We start from the raw sequence: 18,397 nt of genomic DNA on the forward strand, positions 1-18,397 counted from the left end.
AAGGCATAAATGGTTGTAAATGCTTCTCTGGGATCCCCTTTGTTCAGAAATAGCAGACTTATATGGCTTTGGCGTTGCTTTTTGGTAATTAGAAGGCTGCTAAATGCCACTGCGCACCACATGTGTTTTATGCCCAGCAGTGAAGAGGTTAATTAGGGAGCATGTAGGCAGCTTGTAGAGTTAATTTTAGCTTAAGTGTAGTGTAGTAGACAACCCAAAGTATTGATCTAGGCCCATTTTGGTATATTTCATGCCACCATTTCACCGCGATCAAATTTAAAAAAAACTTACATTTTTTCGCAATTTTAGGTTTCTCACTGAAATTATTAACAAACAGCTTGTGCAATTATGGCACAAATGGTTGTAAATGCTTCTCTGGGATCCCCTTTGTTCAGAAATAGCAGACATATATGACTTTGGCGTTGCTTTCTGGTAATTAGAAGGCCGCTAAATGCTGCTGCGCATCACATGTGTATTATGGCTAGCAGTGAAGGGGTTAATTAGGTAGTTTGTAGGGAGCTTGCAGGGTTAATTTTAGCTTTAGTGTAGAGATCAGCCTCCCACCTGACACATCAGACCCCCTGATCCCTCCCAAACAGCTCCCTTCCCTCCCCCACCCCACAATTGTCCCCGCCATCTTAAGTACTGGCAGAAATTCTGCCAGTACTAAAATAAAAGGTTTTTAATTTTTTTTTAATTTTTTTTTAGCATATTTACATATGCTGTGGTGTAACATCCCCCCTTAGCCCCCAACCTCCCTGATCCCCCCCCAAAACAGCTCTCTAACCCTCCCCATCTGCCTTATTGGCGGCCATCTTGGGTACTGGCAGCTGTCTGCTATTATTTCAGTCAAAAAAGTGTTGTTTTTTTTAAATGTACACTACTGTTACACAAGATATGAGTGGTGGCACTGGACAAGTGGGCACAGTATACGCTGTGATCCTGACACACACGCTGGCAGGCAGGCAACTGCAATTAGATTACACAGGAAAAAAAAAAAGCAGACTGATGTTCTAGCCCTAAAAAGGGCTTTTTGGGGTGCTGTCCTTACAGCAGAGATCAGATGGGTCCTTCAGGACTGTAGTGGACACTGAATACACTAGCCTAGCTATCGATTTCCCTATTAAATCAGCAGCAGCTACACTGTCCCTCCTCTCACTAAGAATGCAGCTTCCAAATGAATCTAAAATGGATGCTGTCCAGGAGGTGGGAGGGTCTGGGAGGGAGGGTCTGCTGCTGATTGGCTGTAATGTGTCTTCTGACTGTGAGGTACAGGGTCAAAGTTTACTCAATGATGACGAATAGGGGGCGGATCGAACATCGCATATGTTCGCCGTCCGCGGAGAATGCGAACATGCTATGTTCGCCGGGAACTATTCGCCGCCGAACTATTCGCAACATCACTATTTATATATCTTTTTTTTAACTATAACCATTTAAATGATTCTGATAGAGCACACAATTGTAAACAACTTTCCAATTCACTTCTATTATCAAAATGTGCACAATCTTTTTATATGCACACTTTCTGAGGCACCATCTCCTACTGAGTATGTGTAAGAATTCACGGTATATACAGTTTGTGATTGACTGATGGCTTTCAAATGATGCAGGGAGAAGGAAAGTTGAACTAAGTTTGAAATTTGACAGAAAAAAATCTATTGCATTGTCTTTCTTGAATGCATTTGTTGATTATGCAATGCTATTGTATTTAATGGTTCTTTAAACAAATGTAGCTAAATTATATTGATGTAAAATATAGCTTAATCTAGATTTGAAAAGCTGCTACACTTGTTAGTGAAACTCCTTCCCATATGACCATACCGAGATAGGTTCAGGAGTGTGCACGTATTGTGGGCGCTGTATGACAGCAGTGTTTTTACCAGTGTTATACATATAGCACTAAGACACATGCACACCCCTAAGCCTTCCTCAGTATGCTCTCAAGTAAAGCAGCAAAGTTTCAACAAAGGATACCAAGATAAAGACAAACAATTACGTACTATGGGGCCGATTTTATCAAATGTCGGGCGGACTGTAGCGAATCATGTCCGCCCGAGATCGCTAAATGCCAACCGCATACGCAGTCTGCATTTATCATTGCAAGAGCATTTCACAAGAAATGCTTGTGCAATGCTGCCCCCTGCACATTCGCGGACAACCGTCGCTAGTAGGGAGTGTCAATCATTCCATATCTGATCGGGATGATTGCAGTCCGCAACCTCAGAGGTGGTGAACGAGTTAAGGAACAGCGGTCTTAAGACCGCAGCTTCATAAATCCTGTTTCCGGTGAGCCAGAAGGCTCATGCGGAATAAGCAGCATCCTCTGCTTGATAAATGTACCCCTATATCCGAATCATAAATATTTAAAGGAAAAATAAAGCACTGGTATTACCAATTAGGTGCATTGTGAACGTGACTTTGCATTGCACGGAAGCTTTGTGCTCATGAGAGCGCACTTCAATAGGCTCCAATGTGAAGCTAGCGCATCGAAGGGGGTAAGTCGCGTAGCGATGGTCAGCAAATTGAAATATAAATGTATATGTATACATATATATTTGTGTTAAAAAAAAATATATATATATATATACAGTTACACACATTAACACATAAATATATATGTACTGTATATAAGCATATACATATATATTTATTATAGCAGTTGGTGGATGGAAAAAATTGCGATATTAAAGTATAACAAGTGTAAATATATGGTATTGAAAATACTCAATTACCAACTTTATTGAGGACTAATAAAGTCCTGGTGCAGACCCTTATTATTATTATATATTATCTAAAGAGAGAGAGAAAATGGCACATAGTGATGTCATTTAAAAAAAAGACAGGGATTTCAGCACTCTTTTACAAAATACTAAGACACTTGTTTCTGATAAAATATCAATGTTTTATGTAGCAGTTAAACATCCACCCCCACAGGGGTCCGAGCCGTTACACAGTGCAAAATAGAATACAGAATAAACAAAATTAAACCATAACCATAAAAGTAAATATGATGCCTCCTAAAAAGACATCTAAACACTTAAATAAATAAATAAATAAATAATAGGAACGGCCCTATGACAATCCACCTTATACGGTGTAAAGACAGCGTAGGCTGTTGAGAAAATACGTAACCAGGATATAGGTTTTTGAAATAAGTGAGAAGTTTGTTCCTCAAAATTATGTTCAGACCATATTAGTTTTAGTGTAAACTGAACTTATAGAGGTCATAATAAACAGTTCTCACTTACCACATCATTTCAAAATATATATATACTGGAATGTTAACGGAACTTATAGCAAAACAACATACATAACATACAATAATGCATGAATACAAGTTTGCAAGAGCGGTTGTAACAAGTAGCATGTCTGTGTTGGTTATTGCAACATTGTTAAATCCAGATACAGTCTGTATTTAGAGCAGGTGAAGCGTATTGTAAAACAGTCTTGTATTAGTATGCACATATGCAGATGGCAGCGATAGTTGTTGGAAAGCTGTAAAGCAGGTAAAGCAGGTAAGGTGAGTGCTTCAAGGCCAGTAAAATAGGCAAGCAATATTAGTGAAAGTTAGTCAGCCATTTTTTCGAACTGTTTCAGACAGTCAACACAGCCTCCGTGGGCAGCATGTGAAAAGAATAAGACACTGGTGTAATGCAGGGAGAGGTGTAGGAGGATACTGAGTTGTTAAATAGTATCCCTCTGTCAACCACACTAATCCTGATAGTATGCAGATAGATTGTTTTCTTCTGTTAAGTGTGATCAGTCCACGGGTCATCATTACTTGTGGGATATTAACTGCTCCCCTACAGGAAGTGCAAGAGGATTCACCCAGCAGAGTTGCTATATAGCTCCTCCCCTCTACGTCACCTCCAGTCATTCTCTTGCACCCAACGACTAGATAGGATGTGTGAGAGGACTATGGTGATATATTTAGTTTTTATATCTTCAATCAAAAGTTTGTTATTTTATAATAGCACCGGAGTGTGTTATTCCTTCTCTGGTAGAATTTGAAGAAGAATCTACCTGAGTTTTTCTATGATTTTAGCCGGAGTAGTTAAGATCATATTGCTGTTTCTCGGCCATCTGAGGAGTGAGGTAAACTTCAGATCAGGGGACAGCAGGCAGATTAATCTGCAAAGAGGTATGTAGCAGTTTATTATTTTCTGACATGGAATTGATGAGAAAATCCTGCCATACCGTTATAATGTAAACTCAGCCTTGAATGCAGTAGATGTAGCTGATATCAGGCTGTCATGTATGTATATTTTACACTTCAGTTTTCTGGGAAATGGTACTTCTCTGGCTTTTAAACTGTATACATAGACTTAACCTATTTTGCAGGGACTTGCAATAGGTTTTAAATGACAATTAATTATTGAGGTAAAATGTTTTTTTGCTGGCATGTAAAAACGTTTTTTTCTCTGAGGTACTGGGTGAAAAAATGTTTTGGGCACTTTTTTTCCACTTGGCAATAGTTTTGATTTAAATTAGAGCAGTTCACTGATCTCTCTCACTGTTATGTGTGTGGGGGAGGGGCCATTTTGGTGCTTTCACTATGCATCAGAAAAACTCAGTCAGAGGTTCATTTTCTTCCTGCATGATCCGGTTCATCTCTACAGAGTTCAGGGATCTCAAGAGTCTTTTTTGAGGGAAGTAATCATACAGCAGAGCTGTGCTGATTGTATTGACTGTGATATAAAAAACGTTTATTTGTGTATTTTTTTTCTGCTGCCTGGGTTAGTTATCATTTGCTGAGGGGAACAATCCTTTGCTAAAACTGTATATTCTGACAAAGATTGATGCTATAACTTAATTATTTTATCTGTTATAATATTTTTCTGTGCTTCTTAAAGGCACAGTTCGTTTTCATATTATTTGTAAATTACTTTGAAAAGTATTTCCAAGTTGCTGTTTATTTGCTAGTGTGTTAAACATGTCTGATTCAGAGGAATATCTCTGTGCTATATGTGTTAATGCCAAAGTGGAGCCCAATAGAAATTTATGTACTAAATGTATTGATGCTACTTAAAAAATAGTCAATCTGTACAAATTGAACATATTTCACCAAACAACGAGGGGAGAGTTATGCCGACTAACTCGCCTCACGTGTCAGTACCTGCATCTCCCGCTCAGGAGGTGCGTGATATTGTAGCGCCGAGTGCATCTGGGCGGCCATTACAAATCACATTACAAGATATGGCTACTGTTATGACTGAAGTTTTGGCTAAACTACCAGAACTAAGAGGTAAACGTGATCACTCTGGGATGAGAACAGAGTGCGCTGATAATGCAAGGGCCATGTCTGATACTGCGTCACAGTTTGCAGAACATGAAGACGGAGAGCTTCATTCTGTGGGTGACGGTTCTGATCCAAATAAACTGGACTCAGACATTTCAAATTTTAAATTTAAGCTTGAGAACCTCCGTGTGTTACTAGGGGAGGTATTAGCGGCTCTGAATGATTGTAACACAGTTGCAATCCCAGAAAAAAATGTGTAGGTTGGATAAATATTTTGCGGTACCGACGAGTACTGACGTTTTTCCTATACCTAAGAGACTTACTGACATTGTTACTAAGGAGTGGGATAGACCCGGTGTGCCTTTCTCACCCCCTCCTATATTCAGAAAAATGTTTCCAATAGACGCCGCCACACGGGACTTATGGCAAATGGTCCCTAAGGTGGAGGGAGCAGTTTCTACTTTAGCTAAGCGTACCACTATCCCAGTGGAGGATAGCTGTGCTTTTTCAGATCCAATGGATAAAAAATTAGAGGGTTACCTTAAGAAAATGTTTGTTCAACAAGGGTTTATATTGCAACCTCTTGCATGTATTGCGCCTGTCACGGCTGCAGCAGCATTTTGGTTTGAGTCTCTGGAAGAGACACTTCAATCATCCACACTAGATGACATCACACACAAACTTAAATTCCTTAAGTTAGCTAATTCATTTATTTCAGATGCCGTAGTACATTTAACTAAACTTGCGGCTAAAAATTCAGGATTCGCCATTCAGGCACGCAGAGCTCTGTGGCTAAAATCCTGGTCAGCTGATGTTACGTCTAAATCTAAATTGCTTAATATTCCTTTCAAAGGGCAGACCTTATTCGGGCCCGGCTTGAAAGAGATTATTGATGACATTACAGGAGGTAAAGGTCATGCCCTGCCTCAGGACAAGGCCAAAGCCAAGGCTAGACAGTCCAATTTTCGTTCCTTTCGTAATTTCAAAGCAGGAGCAGCATCAACTTCCTCTGCACCAAAACAGGAAGGAGCTGTTGCTCGCTACAGACAAGGCTGGAAACCTAACCAGTCCTGGAACAGGGGCAAACAGGCCAGAAAACCTGCTGCTGCCCCTAAGACAGCATGAATTGAGGGCCCCCGATCCGGGACCGGATCTAGTGGGGGGCAGACTTTCCCTCTTCGCCCAGGCTTGGGCAAGAGATGTTCAGGATCCCTGGGCGTTAGAGATCATATCTCAGGGATACCTTCTGGACTTCAAATCCTCTCCCCCAAGAGGGAGATTTCATCTGTCAAGGTTGTCAACAAACCTAACAAAGAAGGAAGCGTTTCTACGCTGCGTACAAGATCTTTTATTAATGGGAGTGATCCATCCAGTTCCGCGGTTGGAACAAGGACAAGGGTTTTACTCAAATCTGTTTGTAGTTCCCAAAAAAGAGGGAACCTTCAGGCCAATCTTGGATTTAAAGATCCTAAACAAATTCCTAAGAGTTCCATCGTTCAAGATGGAAACTATTCGAACAATTTTGCCCATGATCCAAGAGGGTCAGTACTTGACCACAGTGGATTTAAAGGATGCTTACCTTCACATACCGATTCACAGAAGTCATTACCGGTATCTAAGGTTTGCCTTTTTAGACAGGCATTACCAGTTTGTAGCTCTTCCATTCGGACTGGCTACGGCTCCAAGAATCTTCACAAAGGTTCTGGGCACTCTTCTGGCGGTACTAAGACCGCGAGGAATTTCAGTAGCTCCGTACTTAGACGACATACTGATACAAGCTTCAAGCTTTCAAACTGCCAAATCTCATACAGAGATAGTACTGGCATTTCTAAGGTCGCATGGATGGAAAGTGAACGAAGAGAAAAGTTCTCTCTTTCCACTCACAAGAGTTCCCTTCCTGGGGACTCTGATAGATTCTGTAGAAATGAAGATTTACCTGACAGAGGACAGGTTAACAAAACTTCAAAGTGCATGCCGTGTCCTTCATTCCATTCAAGAGACCAGAAATTCTCTTCTATGGTGGCTTTATCGGCCACATCTGTCCAGGGGAATGCCATTCAGCAGGCCAGACTGGTCAATTGTAACAACAGACGCCAGCCTACTAGGTTGGGGCGCTGTCTGGAATTCTCTGAAGGCTCAGGGACTATGGAATCAGGAGGAGAGTCTTCTTCCAATAAACATTCTGGAATTGAGAGCAGTCCTCAATGCTCTTCTGGCTTGGCCCCAGTTAGCAACTCGGGGGTTCATCAGGTTCCAGTCGGACAACATCACGACTGTAGCTTATATCAACCATCAGGGAGGGACAAGAAGCTCCCTAGCAATGATGGAAGTATCGAAGATAATTCGCTGGGCAGAGTCTCACTCTTGCCACCTGTCTGCAATCCACATCCCGGGAGTGGAGAACTGGGAGGCGGATTTCTTAAGTCGTCAGACTTTTCATCCGGGGGAGTGGGAACTTCATCCAGAGGTCTTTGCCCAAATACTTCGACGTTGGGGCAAACCAGAGATAGATCTCATGGCGTCTCGACAGAACGCCAAGCTTCCGCGCTACGGGTCCAGATCCAGGGATCCGGGAGCGGTCCTGATAGATGCCTTGACAGCACCATGGACCTTCAGGATGGCTCATGTGTTTCCACCTTTCCCGATGCTTCCTCGATTGATTGCCAGAATCAAACAGGAGAAAGCATCAGTGATTCTAATAGCGCCTGCATGGCCACGCAGGACTTGGTATACAGATCTGGTGGACATGTCATTCTGTCCACCTTGGTCGTTACCTCTGAAACAGGACCTTCTGATTCAGGGTCCTTTCAAACATCAAAATCTAACTTCTCTGAAGCTGACTGCTTGGAAATTGAACGCTTGATCTTATCAAATCGTGGTTTTTCTGAGTCAGTTATTGATACCTTAATACAGGCTAGGAAGCCTGTTACCAGAAAGATTTACCATAAAATATGGCGTAAATACCTATATTGGTGCGAATCCAAAGGTTACTCTTGGAGTAAGGTTAGGATTCCTAGGATATTGTCTTTTCTACAAGAAGGTTTAGAAAAGGGGTTATCCGCTAGTTCCTTAAAGGGACAGATCTCAGCTCTGTCCATTCTGTTACACAAGCGTCTGTCAGAAGTTCCAGACGTTCAGGCTTTTTGTCAGGCTTTGGCCAGGATTAAACCTGTGTTTAAAGCTGTGGCTCCACCATGGAGTTTAAACCTTGTTCTTAACGTTTTACAGGGTGTTCCGTTTGAACCCCTTCATTCCATTGATATAAAGTTGTTATCTTGGAAAGTTCTATTTTTAATGGCTATTTCCTCGGCTCGAAGAGTCTCTGAGTTATCAGCCTTACATTGTGATTCTCCTTATTTGATTTTTCACTCGGATAAGGTAGTTCTGCGTACTAAGCCTGGGTTCTTACCTAAGGTAGTCACTAACAGGAATATCAATCAGGAGATTGTTGATCCATCCTTGTGCCCAAATCCTTCTTCGAGGAAGGAACGTCTTTTGCACAATCTGGATGTAGTTCGTGCCCTTAAATTTTATTTACAGGCAACTAAAGATTTTCGACAAACGTCTTCCCTGTTTGTCGTTTACTCTGGTCAGAGGAGAGGTCAAAAAGCTTCTGCTACCTCTCTCTCTTTTTGGCTTCGTAGCATAATTCGTTTAGCTTATGAGACTGCTGGACAGCAGCCTCCTGAAAGAATTACAGCTCATTCCACTAGAGCTGTGGCTTCCACTTGGGCCTTTAAGAATGAGGCCTCTGTTGAACAGATTTGCAAGGCTGCAACTTGGTCTTCGCTTCATACTTTTTCCAAATTTTACAAATTTGACACTTTTGCTTCCTCGGAGGCTATTTTTGGGAGAAAGGTTCTTCAGGCAGTGGTTCCTTCTGTATAAAGAGCCTGCCTATCCCTCCCGTCATCCGTGTACTTTTGCTTTGGTATTGGTATCCCACAAGTAATGATGACCCGTGGACTGATCACACTTAACAGAAGAAAACATAATTTATGCTTACCTGATAAATTCCTTTCTTCTGTAGTGTGATCAGTCCACGGCCCGCCCTGTTTTTTAAGGCAGGTAAATATTTTTTAAATTATACTCCAGTCACCACTACACCCTTGGCTTCTCCTTTCTCGTTGGTCCTTGGTCGAATGACTGGAGGTGACGTAGAGGGGAGGAGCTATATAGCAACTCTGCTGGGTGAATCCTCTTGCACTTCCTGTAGGGGAGCAGTTAATATCCCACAAGTAATGATGACCCGTGGACTGATCACACTACAGAAGAAAGGAATTTATCAGGTAAGCATAAATTATGTTTTCTTGCATGCACTAACTTCACTTTTGCTAAAGCATAGTTCATATGTATATAGCCATATAGCACTTTTCAACAGCATACGATATTACCATACTTCAGAGTAGTTCAATATACTCTATTCCATCTTAGAAGACTTGTTTGGAAATCATCCGCTCAATGTAGAGACCGCTCCGTTCCGTGTCAAACAAACAAACACCGGCAGCGTGGATGTCACATGGGCCAATCAGCTAGCCAACACGTGTTTCACCCCTCGTGATCAGGAACAACGGGCTTCCTCAGGGCTTAGTTAGTAAGCATACATATTTACAGGGAACACACAGGTCCCCATAGACCGCAATGTAAAAGCACTTTTCATTACCGCTTTTTTTCTAACACCCCACTCCCCCAACTTTATCCCCTCATAACTGCTTTTTGCAGTTATTTAAAAAAAAAAAATGTTAGATTTTTTTTTTTTTTTCCGAACTTCACTACACTGTATTTTGGGGGCAATTGGGGCACATTTTGAAAATTAACCAGAGATCTGATCTCTGGTTAATTTTTGGTGTGTTAATTGCTACCGCGAGCTCACAGTAGTAATAACCAGCCACTTGTAATGGCTGGTTATTTATCACACACACGTAAACGGACACTGTTTACGGCACACAATAAATTAGCGCTCTACTTGTAATCAAGCCCATATTGTGCAATTTTAAGATATATTTACTTCTATTATCAAATATACTATTTGTATCCTTTGTTGAAAAGCACACATAGGAAGGCTCAGGAGCAGCAATGCATTATTGGGAGCTAGCAGGTGATTGGTGGCTACACACATATGCCTCTGGTCATTTACTCACCTGATGTGTTCAGCTAGATCCCAGTAGTGCATTGCTGCTCTGGAGCTGGCTTTAAATATGTGTTTAATCTCTTTGCAGGGGTTAAACACATAGTTTATAAAAAGCAACAGTGCCATTATAACATGCTCTAAATCATTAGAGAATTTTCTTATTGTACTCTTATGCAGCTTTTCTTCTTACTCCAATGTCCCTTTAAGGTATTTTTCCTCAATTACAACATTTTAAGTGAGTTTAGCCAAGTGTTGACTTTTACCACGGACAATTTAGATACCAAACATATTAAAAATGAATAGGTGCATCATTGCAGATCATTTTAATCCAAGAGTATTAAGGGGATTAAACTTTCATGATTCAGATAGGGCATGTAATTTTAAACAACTTTCCTATATACTTTTATCATCAAATTTGCTTTGTTATTTTGGTATTCTTTGTTGAAAACTAAACCTTGGTAGGCTTATATGCTAATTTCTAAGCCCTTGAAGTCTGCCTCTTATCTCAGTGCATTTTGACAGTTTGTCACAGCTAGACAGCGCTAGTTCATGTGTGCCATATAGATAACATTGTGTTCAGTTCCGTAGAGTTATTTATGAATCAGCACTGATTGGCTAAAATGCAAGTCTGTCAAAATAACTGAAATAAGAAGGCAGTCTGCAGAGGCTTTAGATACGAGGTAACCACAGAGGTAAGAAGTATATTAGAATAACTGTGTTAGTTAAGAAAAACTGGGTAAAGTGTAATAAAGGGATTATCTACCTTTTTAAACAATAAAAATTCTGGAGTAGACTGTCACTTTAAAGGAACACAGCTGAAATGTTAATCCATTCACTGTAGAAGCAGTGAATGGATTAAGCAATTATTAGAATTGAAAATGTGAAGTATGGAAGGTTCTGGTAAAGGCCTGTAAATTTGACTTTAGTAGTAATGGTACTAATTCAAGTTTTGAAATTGAAGTAATTGGGGCCTGACTAAGGTCAAACAAGTTATAGAATCACAGCCCATGTGGTTTTACTGCAGGAAGATGTTGGACAGATAGCTCAGCATGCTAAGGCACTATGGCGGAGTTCTGTAGCAACCCAAGGGTTGCAGGTTTGATCCCCGGTGAGGTCCACTCAGCCTTTCATCCTTCGAGGTTGATAAAATGAGCAGCGCCTTGAGACCCTTTTGGGTGATTAGCCGCGCTTTACAAGTACCCAATACATACATGCTGAAGATACTAGGGGCTTGATTCACAAATACCCGCTGCCATGGAGGGAAATAATCACCTAATTTGACTGAGCTTTATATTGAAAAGTGTCTCTTCTTAATATAAAGGATATTCCTTTAACACATATTCAGTAGTGATATTGTTTACCAGCATCAAATTAAGGTGTCTTTTTTCTGAAGACAGCAAAATCTGTAATGTAATGTTTAATACGGTAAATCTATCTATTGTCTATTAATTATTCAAAACCCAGTATTAAAATAAAAAACTTGAAAGGGGTTGTATTTTTGTTAATAACAGAAGCAGCAGAAGGGAAGAGACCTATAAGTAGTTATTTTAGACACCTCTTAAACATTGCATGGTTAAAGAACCTTATGTGAAAAGATTTAATCACTTAAACATCAATGGATGTTTTCCCAGTGGATTTTCTGATTAGCGTGTTTTCTGTGTTCTTATCCAAAGGTTCCTTGAATTTCTTAATACATCAATAGTGAAACTCATTCTCTTACTCAAACAAGAATGCATGCATCCACCATAGTGGTCTTGTTCCTACTGCAGCTTCATTAACTCCTTAACGCCGTTAGGCCGTTCCATGCCGTCCTAACCACGCTTGGCTTTAGCACCCTTAGGACGGCATGGAACGTCCTAGCCGTTCTGCTGTACTGAAGCAGCTACGGCTTCCTAACTGGGATCGCGGACTGGAGGGCGTGCCTAGCGTCATAGGCACTCCCCCCAGACCCGATCCCATCTTTGAAATGACGCGATCGCATGTACGATCGTGTGATTTAAATTTTATACTTATTTGTTTACATCTGAACTTTGTTCTGATGTAACAAATAAGTACCGTCAGGAAGGGGTTAATAGGATTTTTTAAATATTTATTTAGGTATAACGCAAAGACAGTACAAAGTACATACATTTGAGGAATAAGAACCAAATAGAGTATAGCAGGATCGTTGAATACAAACATTTGTAATTGCAAGTGAATGATCTAAGGTTGTCCAACAATACAGGAAGCTATTACTTTCCTAGCAATGATAGTATGATTGCACAATACCTAAGCTTTTTTTTTTTTTTTTTCTCTTCAAGTTAAATAATGAACGTAATGAAACTTAAGCAATAAAGTTCACCTTATTTTCAAAAGTATCATGAATGTACCAATACCATGCTACTTAGATCTTCCGTTCCTATAAATCACTCACAATCCAGACAAAATGACATGGATGTACAAGCTAGCATCCTCCAGATTGGTTGTATCAAAGCATAGTGAAAGGAAAGGAAGATAAAATATATAAATAGGAAGGGAGAAAGAGGAGAGTGAGGTGGAGTGGAGGGGATCTCATGCATCAAACTTCAACACGTATATATTAACTGGGTTTGTGTGGGGTTGAGCAAACAGGCAAGACTAGGGCTGAGGAATAGTTGTGCACCTCTGTGAGTGTAAGGATTCCTCCCATAGGAAGTTTTACTTTTAGAAAAGGGGTACTCTTGTTATGTTTATTCCTTGAGACAAAAAAGTTCCATGACTATCCATCCACATAATTTCTGAGAGGGTTAATACAGACTTCCAGTAACTTGGCTATATTAAGCTCTATCTGTAGCAAAGTTAATCTAAGTTTACAGGGGAATTTTGGGAGGCTTTTGAATAGAGATATTCTTGGAGTTAGAGGGAAATCTTTACTGAATATTGAATGAAAATGAGATTCCACAGTCTCTCATAACAAAGTGGAAGGTTCTGGAAGCACCTGGGGTCAAATAGCATTGTAGGAACAACTTATAATTTAGCTCAAGTATTTGCAGAGAGTTTGAAGATTTGTGAGTATGCTTAAACAGGGGCCTGAGAACATCTGATTTTTGTGGACAAGTGTTTATGTAATGATCTATTTGAGGGTATTTAAGCCAACTTGTAAACATTCCTCCACTGAGAGCGGGGAACGTTTAGTTATATAGAGCCCCGACCTTAGGTACCTTTTATTAACTGTGAATCCAAAGAGACCCACGCTTGAGTGTCTTCTGACCCATGCAAATCAAGCACCCTCTGAATTGTAATCGAATTATAGTAATCCCTTAGATTTGGTAATCCCAGCTCACCCGCATCAGTCTACCTATAAATAGTTTTCTTATTTATGCAAGGTTTGTTATTACCCCAGCTATATGAGTTAAAGGGACATTATACGCTCATTTTTTCTTTGCAGAAATGTTTTGTAGATGATCTATTTTTATAGCCCATAAAGTTTTTTTTTTTTTTTTTTTAAATGTGTAGTTTTGCTTATTTTTAAATAACGTTGCTCTGATTTTCCGACTCCTAACCAAGCCCCAAAGTTTTATGTGAATACCGTCAGCTACTTTCTCCAGCTTGCTTCTGTTTGTGTAAAGGGTCTTTTCATATGCAAAAGAAGGGGGAGGGGGGAGTGTCTTATTTCCCACTTGCAGTGGGCTTTCCAACTACCTTTTCAACAGAGCTAAACTGAAAGTAAGTTTTTAAACAGTTTTATATAGGATTTTTATACCAGTATCTGTGCATCTTATTCTTTATAGTAGTGTCTATTACATGCAGTTATATGAAAATGAGTGTATACTGTCCCTTTAATGGTAGCCTGAATTTGATGAATATACCACTTTGGTAGGTAGATAGGGAGGGCTTGTAGTATGGTAAGGTTGACATTTTAATGGATTGGACACGGCCCCACCATTTTCATATATATATTTTTTTTTTTTTAACCATCCACTTTTAATGCCAAATTAAGCGTTATTCTTTGAGCAAGGTAAAATTACTAACATTACACTGTCAAGTGCACTTTTCTTGTAATCTAGCCCACACTGTTCAAGACACAGTTACACTCCTTAGTCTCTCATGGAAAGGATGTTTCAACAAAGGATACCAAGAGAATAAAAGTAAACTGGAACAGTTAGATCAAGCTCTTAAATGTGGGAAGTATTGTGGGACCATTAGGAGCTCATGACTGTTCAGTCTGAGTTTGCCATAAGGAGGCCCAAACAGTTCAATAAAATCTTTTGCTTAGGAATAAACATTTATTTTTTAAACACAGAAACAATAGCAACATTACTTTAAGTAAGGGATGGCCAATTGTCAGCCCAAGGGCCACATGTGGCCCTCTGCATTAGTTAATTTGATCCCGGGGAAACATTGTGTGCATTGGGGATTTATGGGAAAGGGTATACAAAAGGTGGCCATAACAAAAAAAGCTTTTTTGGAGGGGAAAACAGCATAGAGAGTGTAACCTGCAACCTTCCCTTAATATGCACCTGTGCCGCTGGATATTTTTAGGAAATATAATATTTGTATGTTTAATAGCCATCAATTTATATGTGGCCCATAAGGCTTCTGCGGCCCCCATGTGTTAGGAAGTTGGCCATCATTGTCCTACGTGAAAGAAATTGTACTATATTAACAGCAGTTTTTTTTCATGCCTATATATATATCAATCTGTCAAATGTTTCCATTTCTGTGCTTATATCTTTGCAGAAACTGCTTGCAAGAGTCGCCCCATGGACCTAGTTTTTATTATTGATAGTTCTCGTAGTGTCCGTCCTCAAGAGTTTGAGAAAGTCAAGATCTTCTTGTCAGACATGATTGACACCTTAAACACAGGCGAAACTGCCACGCGGGTGGCGGTAGTAAACTATGCCAGCACTGTGAAAATAGAATTTTTTCTCAAGACCTACTTTAATAAAGTTGCATTGAAGCACGCTATCTTTAAAATCAGTCCACTGTCTACTGGTACCATGACTGGGCTGGCTATTCAGACTGCTCTAGAGGAGGCTTTCACTGTAGAGTCAGGTGCCCGTCATATATCATTCAATATTCCAAAGGTGGCAATCATTGTCACAGATGGCAGACCTCAAGACAGGGTCCATGAAGTCTCTGCCAGAGCACGGTCCTCCGGAATAGAAATTTATGCTGTTGGTGTGGATCGAGCTGATATGCAGTCTCTGAAGCTGATGGCCAGCGAGCCACTGGATGATCATGTTTTTTATGTAGAAACGTATGGTGTCATTGAAAAGCTTACTTCTAAATTCAGGGAAACACTTTGTGGTAAGTCATAAATCCAATGATAAAAGTAATTTATGTAGGTTGTTTATGGAAAACTGTCTTCTAGATGTTAAATGAAGAAGAACACGATTCATGAAATTATGCAATATGTTCCCACTTTCAATATTTACATGGTTAGATTTCTCTCATACTACCAGAATTGGAGGCTATATATGGGTTTGTACCATTTAAACCTAAGGTTTTGGACTCCATTAAACTATTTATTATACTAACCATTCTTTCAATTTTAGCTCTGTTTCTACCTTGGTGGAGAAGAGAGTAAGGTAAGGTGTAGATTACTGCTGCTGCTTCAAAGAATTAGTCACCCCACTACATCCCATTCCCTGTGCCAGTGACTAGATTAGGCTCCAGTATGCTGTCTGGAGAGTGTCTAAATTGTTATGCAATGGAAAAATGATGTGACATTAATTATGTGCTGGGACCAGCATTGTTAAAGTTAGAGACATTCCACTCAAAATTGAAATGCACATAGATAAATGCTTCTAGTAAAAGGTATCACTGTTTTAGTTGTAACATTTTCTCTTTACATACATATGAAGTATAGCTATATATTCTTAGTGCACCAGCATTTTAAATACTGCAGCCGCTTAGAGCCAGTAATGCTTGTGTAATGTTAGCAACTGTGCACATTGAGTCTTTACCAGATGATACAAGAACCTTAAGCTCTCTAAACAACTGCTGTGTTTAAAATGCTGGTGCAAAGAGCATACCTAAGTACACTCTTGACACAGCTGCAGCTTTTACTAGAAGCATTTTTTTCCAATACATGAACATTGCAAAAATGCTTTATTTGAAACTGAAATGCCCCTGTCTGTATTCCAATTGTGGCTTGAATGTCCCCTTTAAGGGAGTGAAGTTTGCACATATGAAGCATTTCCTAACATTCCATGCAGCTCTGGGAAATCTTTGTTTGATCCAGCTGTGCTCCTGTCAATGATGTTATAAAGATAAGTGTCATGAGTGGGGAGTTGCCAAGTTATATTCTGAGAAACAGAGGGTCCAGGTACTTTATTGGCCTTTTAGAGGAGAAAGCCATCTCTTCATGGCTAAGGCTTGTTTTGTTTGCAAGGCTATGTTAAAGTATTACTTATTCTCGGCCAGATTACAAGTGAAGCACTGTTGATAGCATTAGCAAGCAAAATGTTATTACAAGTCCATGGTAATGAAGAATAATCAGATGTTTAGCGCAGCCAATATCCCTTTAGAGCGCCCTATACTTACAATAGATATCACAACCATGCTAAACATCACTCAAGCACAACACATAAAATTATGACTTGAGACATGGGGGCCGATTTATCGATGCTTCAACTGATAATACGCTGGAATCTCGCGTCAAATTAGATGCAAAGTTGATCTTCCGTAGTTAACAAAGCGTCAAGATCGTCAAATGTTGAAATGTGTGACGTAATATACGCTCCCGCGATATCAATCTGACGCAGATCGATGCTTGTGTTAATCAAGTGGAATGCTGATCATCCACTGTCGCATTCGACTCTTTGACTCTCTTGCCAATTTATCAAACATTCAACAGGTACGATCGTGTCTATTCCGACACAGCGTACCGATCGTTCAAAACGTCACCCTTGAGGCCGCGAATGCCATAGAAATCAATAGGATTCTGAAAACACAGAAAAGTTATGTTCGATGCTGCAAGACAATAAAGCATATGTGATAATTAAAGTAAATTAGGGAGATGTTACCCTACTTATGGATTATGTTACATCTTTGTCTCTAATTACAAAGCAAGGGGACAATATTATTGCTCCAAATTTGGTGCACTAGTAGATAAAAATTAAATACATTACATAGATAGATCTCTGCCACCCCTCCTACAAACATTTGAAGAATACGGCAAAGTATCAAACTTTCACTTAAACCTGTCCAAATCCGAGCTAATCAACATAAACACCCCGACACCTGTCATATCAAACCTCAGACTCACCTGCCCCATCAAGATACAACACACTCAAATAAAATATCTGGGCATACAAATTACACAACACTTTAACGATTTATTTTAAAAAAAATTACATTCCCCTACTAAAAGAAATCACAAACGATCTTTCCAGATGGAAAAATAAGACACTGTCTTGGATAGGTAGGATACATACCGTAAAGATGAATGTCCTCCCTCACATTCTATACGTATTACAGGCACTGCCCATCCCCTTACCAACAGATTACTTAACCCAATTGCAGGGCAACATAGAAAAATTCATATGGAATGGGATCAAGCCCAGAGTTCCTAGAAAAACCCTATACTTGCCAAGAGAGAGAGGAGGGTTGGGCCTGCCAGACCTAAACCTATACAGATTGGCGATACTCTTGCAGAGAGTGGTGGAATGGAGCCACAATTCAGGCACTAGGCAATGGATAGACCTGGATAGGGAAATACTACAGGTCGATAATGTGGGAGGGTTAGCTTGGTTACAGGAAAAACAAAGACCAGAAGACATTAGCAACTACCCCCTACTGGAGGAAGTGTTTCAAAGGTGGGATGCACTGATAAACACTAGCACACATATAACAACCAGACCAGCACCACTGACTCCTCTCATAGGGAACCCTGACCTACCATTCATGACAAAGCTTAGGCCAGTTTCAGGTTTTCCGATCCAATTAAAAGACCACACTCTCAATACAGTTATGAATGGAGGGAGGATACTGCCGCTGACAGAACTGGTAGGAATATTAGGTGACAATACACAGGCGTGGTACATGCACGCACAACTGTC

General features: G+C 40.1%; 1 protein-coding gene across 1 annotated transcript in view; it reads left to right on the plus strand.

Moving 5' to 3' along the window:
* The window catches only part of MATN3 (matrilin 3), a 70,488-nt gene that overhangs the window by 8,756 nt on the left and 43,335 nt on the right, over positions 1–18,397 (plus strand). The window contains exon 2 of the mRNA XM_053709649.1: positions 15,072–15,641. Coding sequence (XP_053565624.1) covers positions 15,072–15,641 — 570 coding nt within the window. The remainder of the gene's footprint in view (positions 1–15,071; positions 15,642–18,397) is intronic.

The sequence above is a fragment of the Bombina bombina genome, chromosome 4 (genome assembly GCF_027579735.1).
Source record: "Bombina bombina isolate aBomBom1 chromosome 4, aBomBom1.pri, whole genome shotgun sequence".
NCBI lineage: Eukaryota > Metazoa > Chordata > Amphibia > Anura > Bombinatoridae > Bombina > Bombina bombina.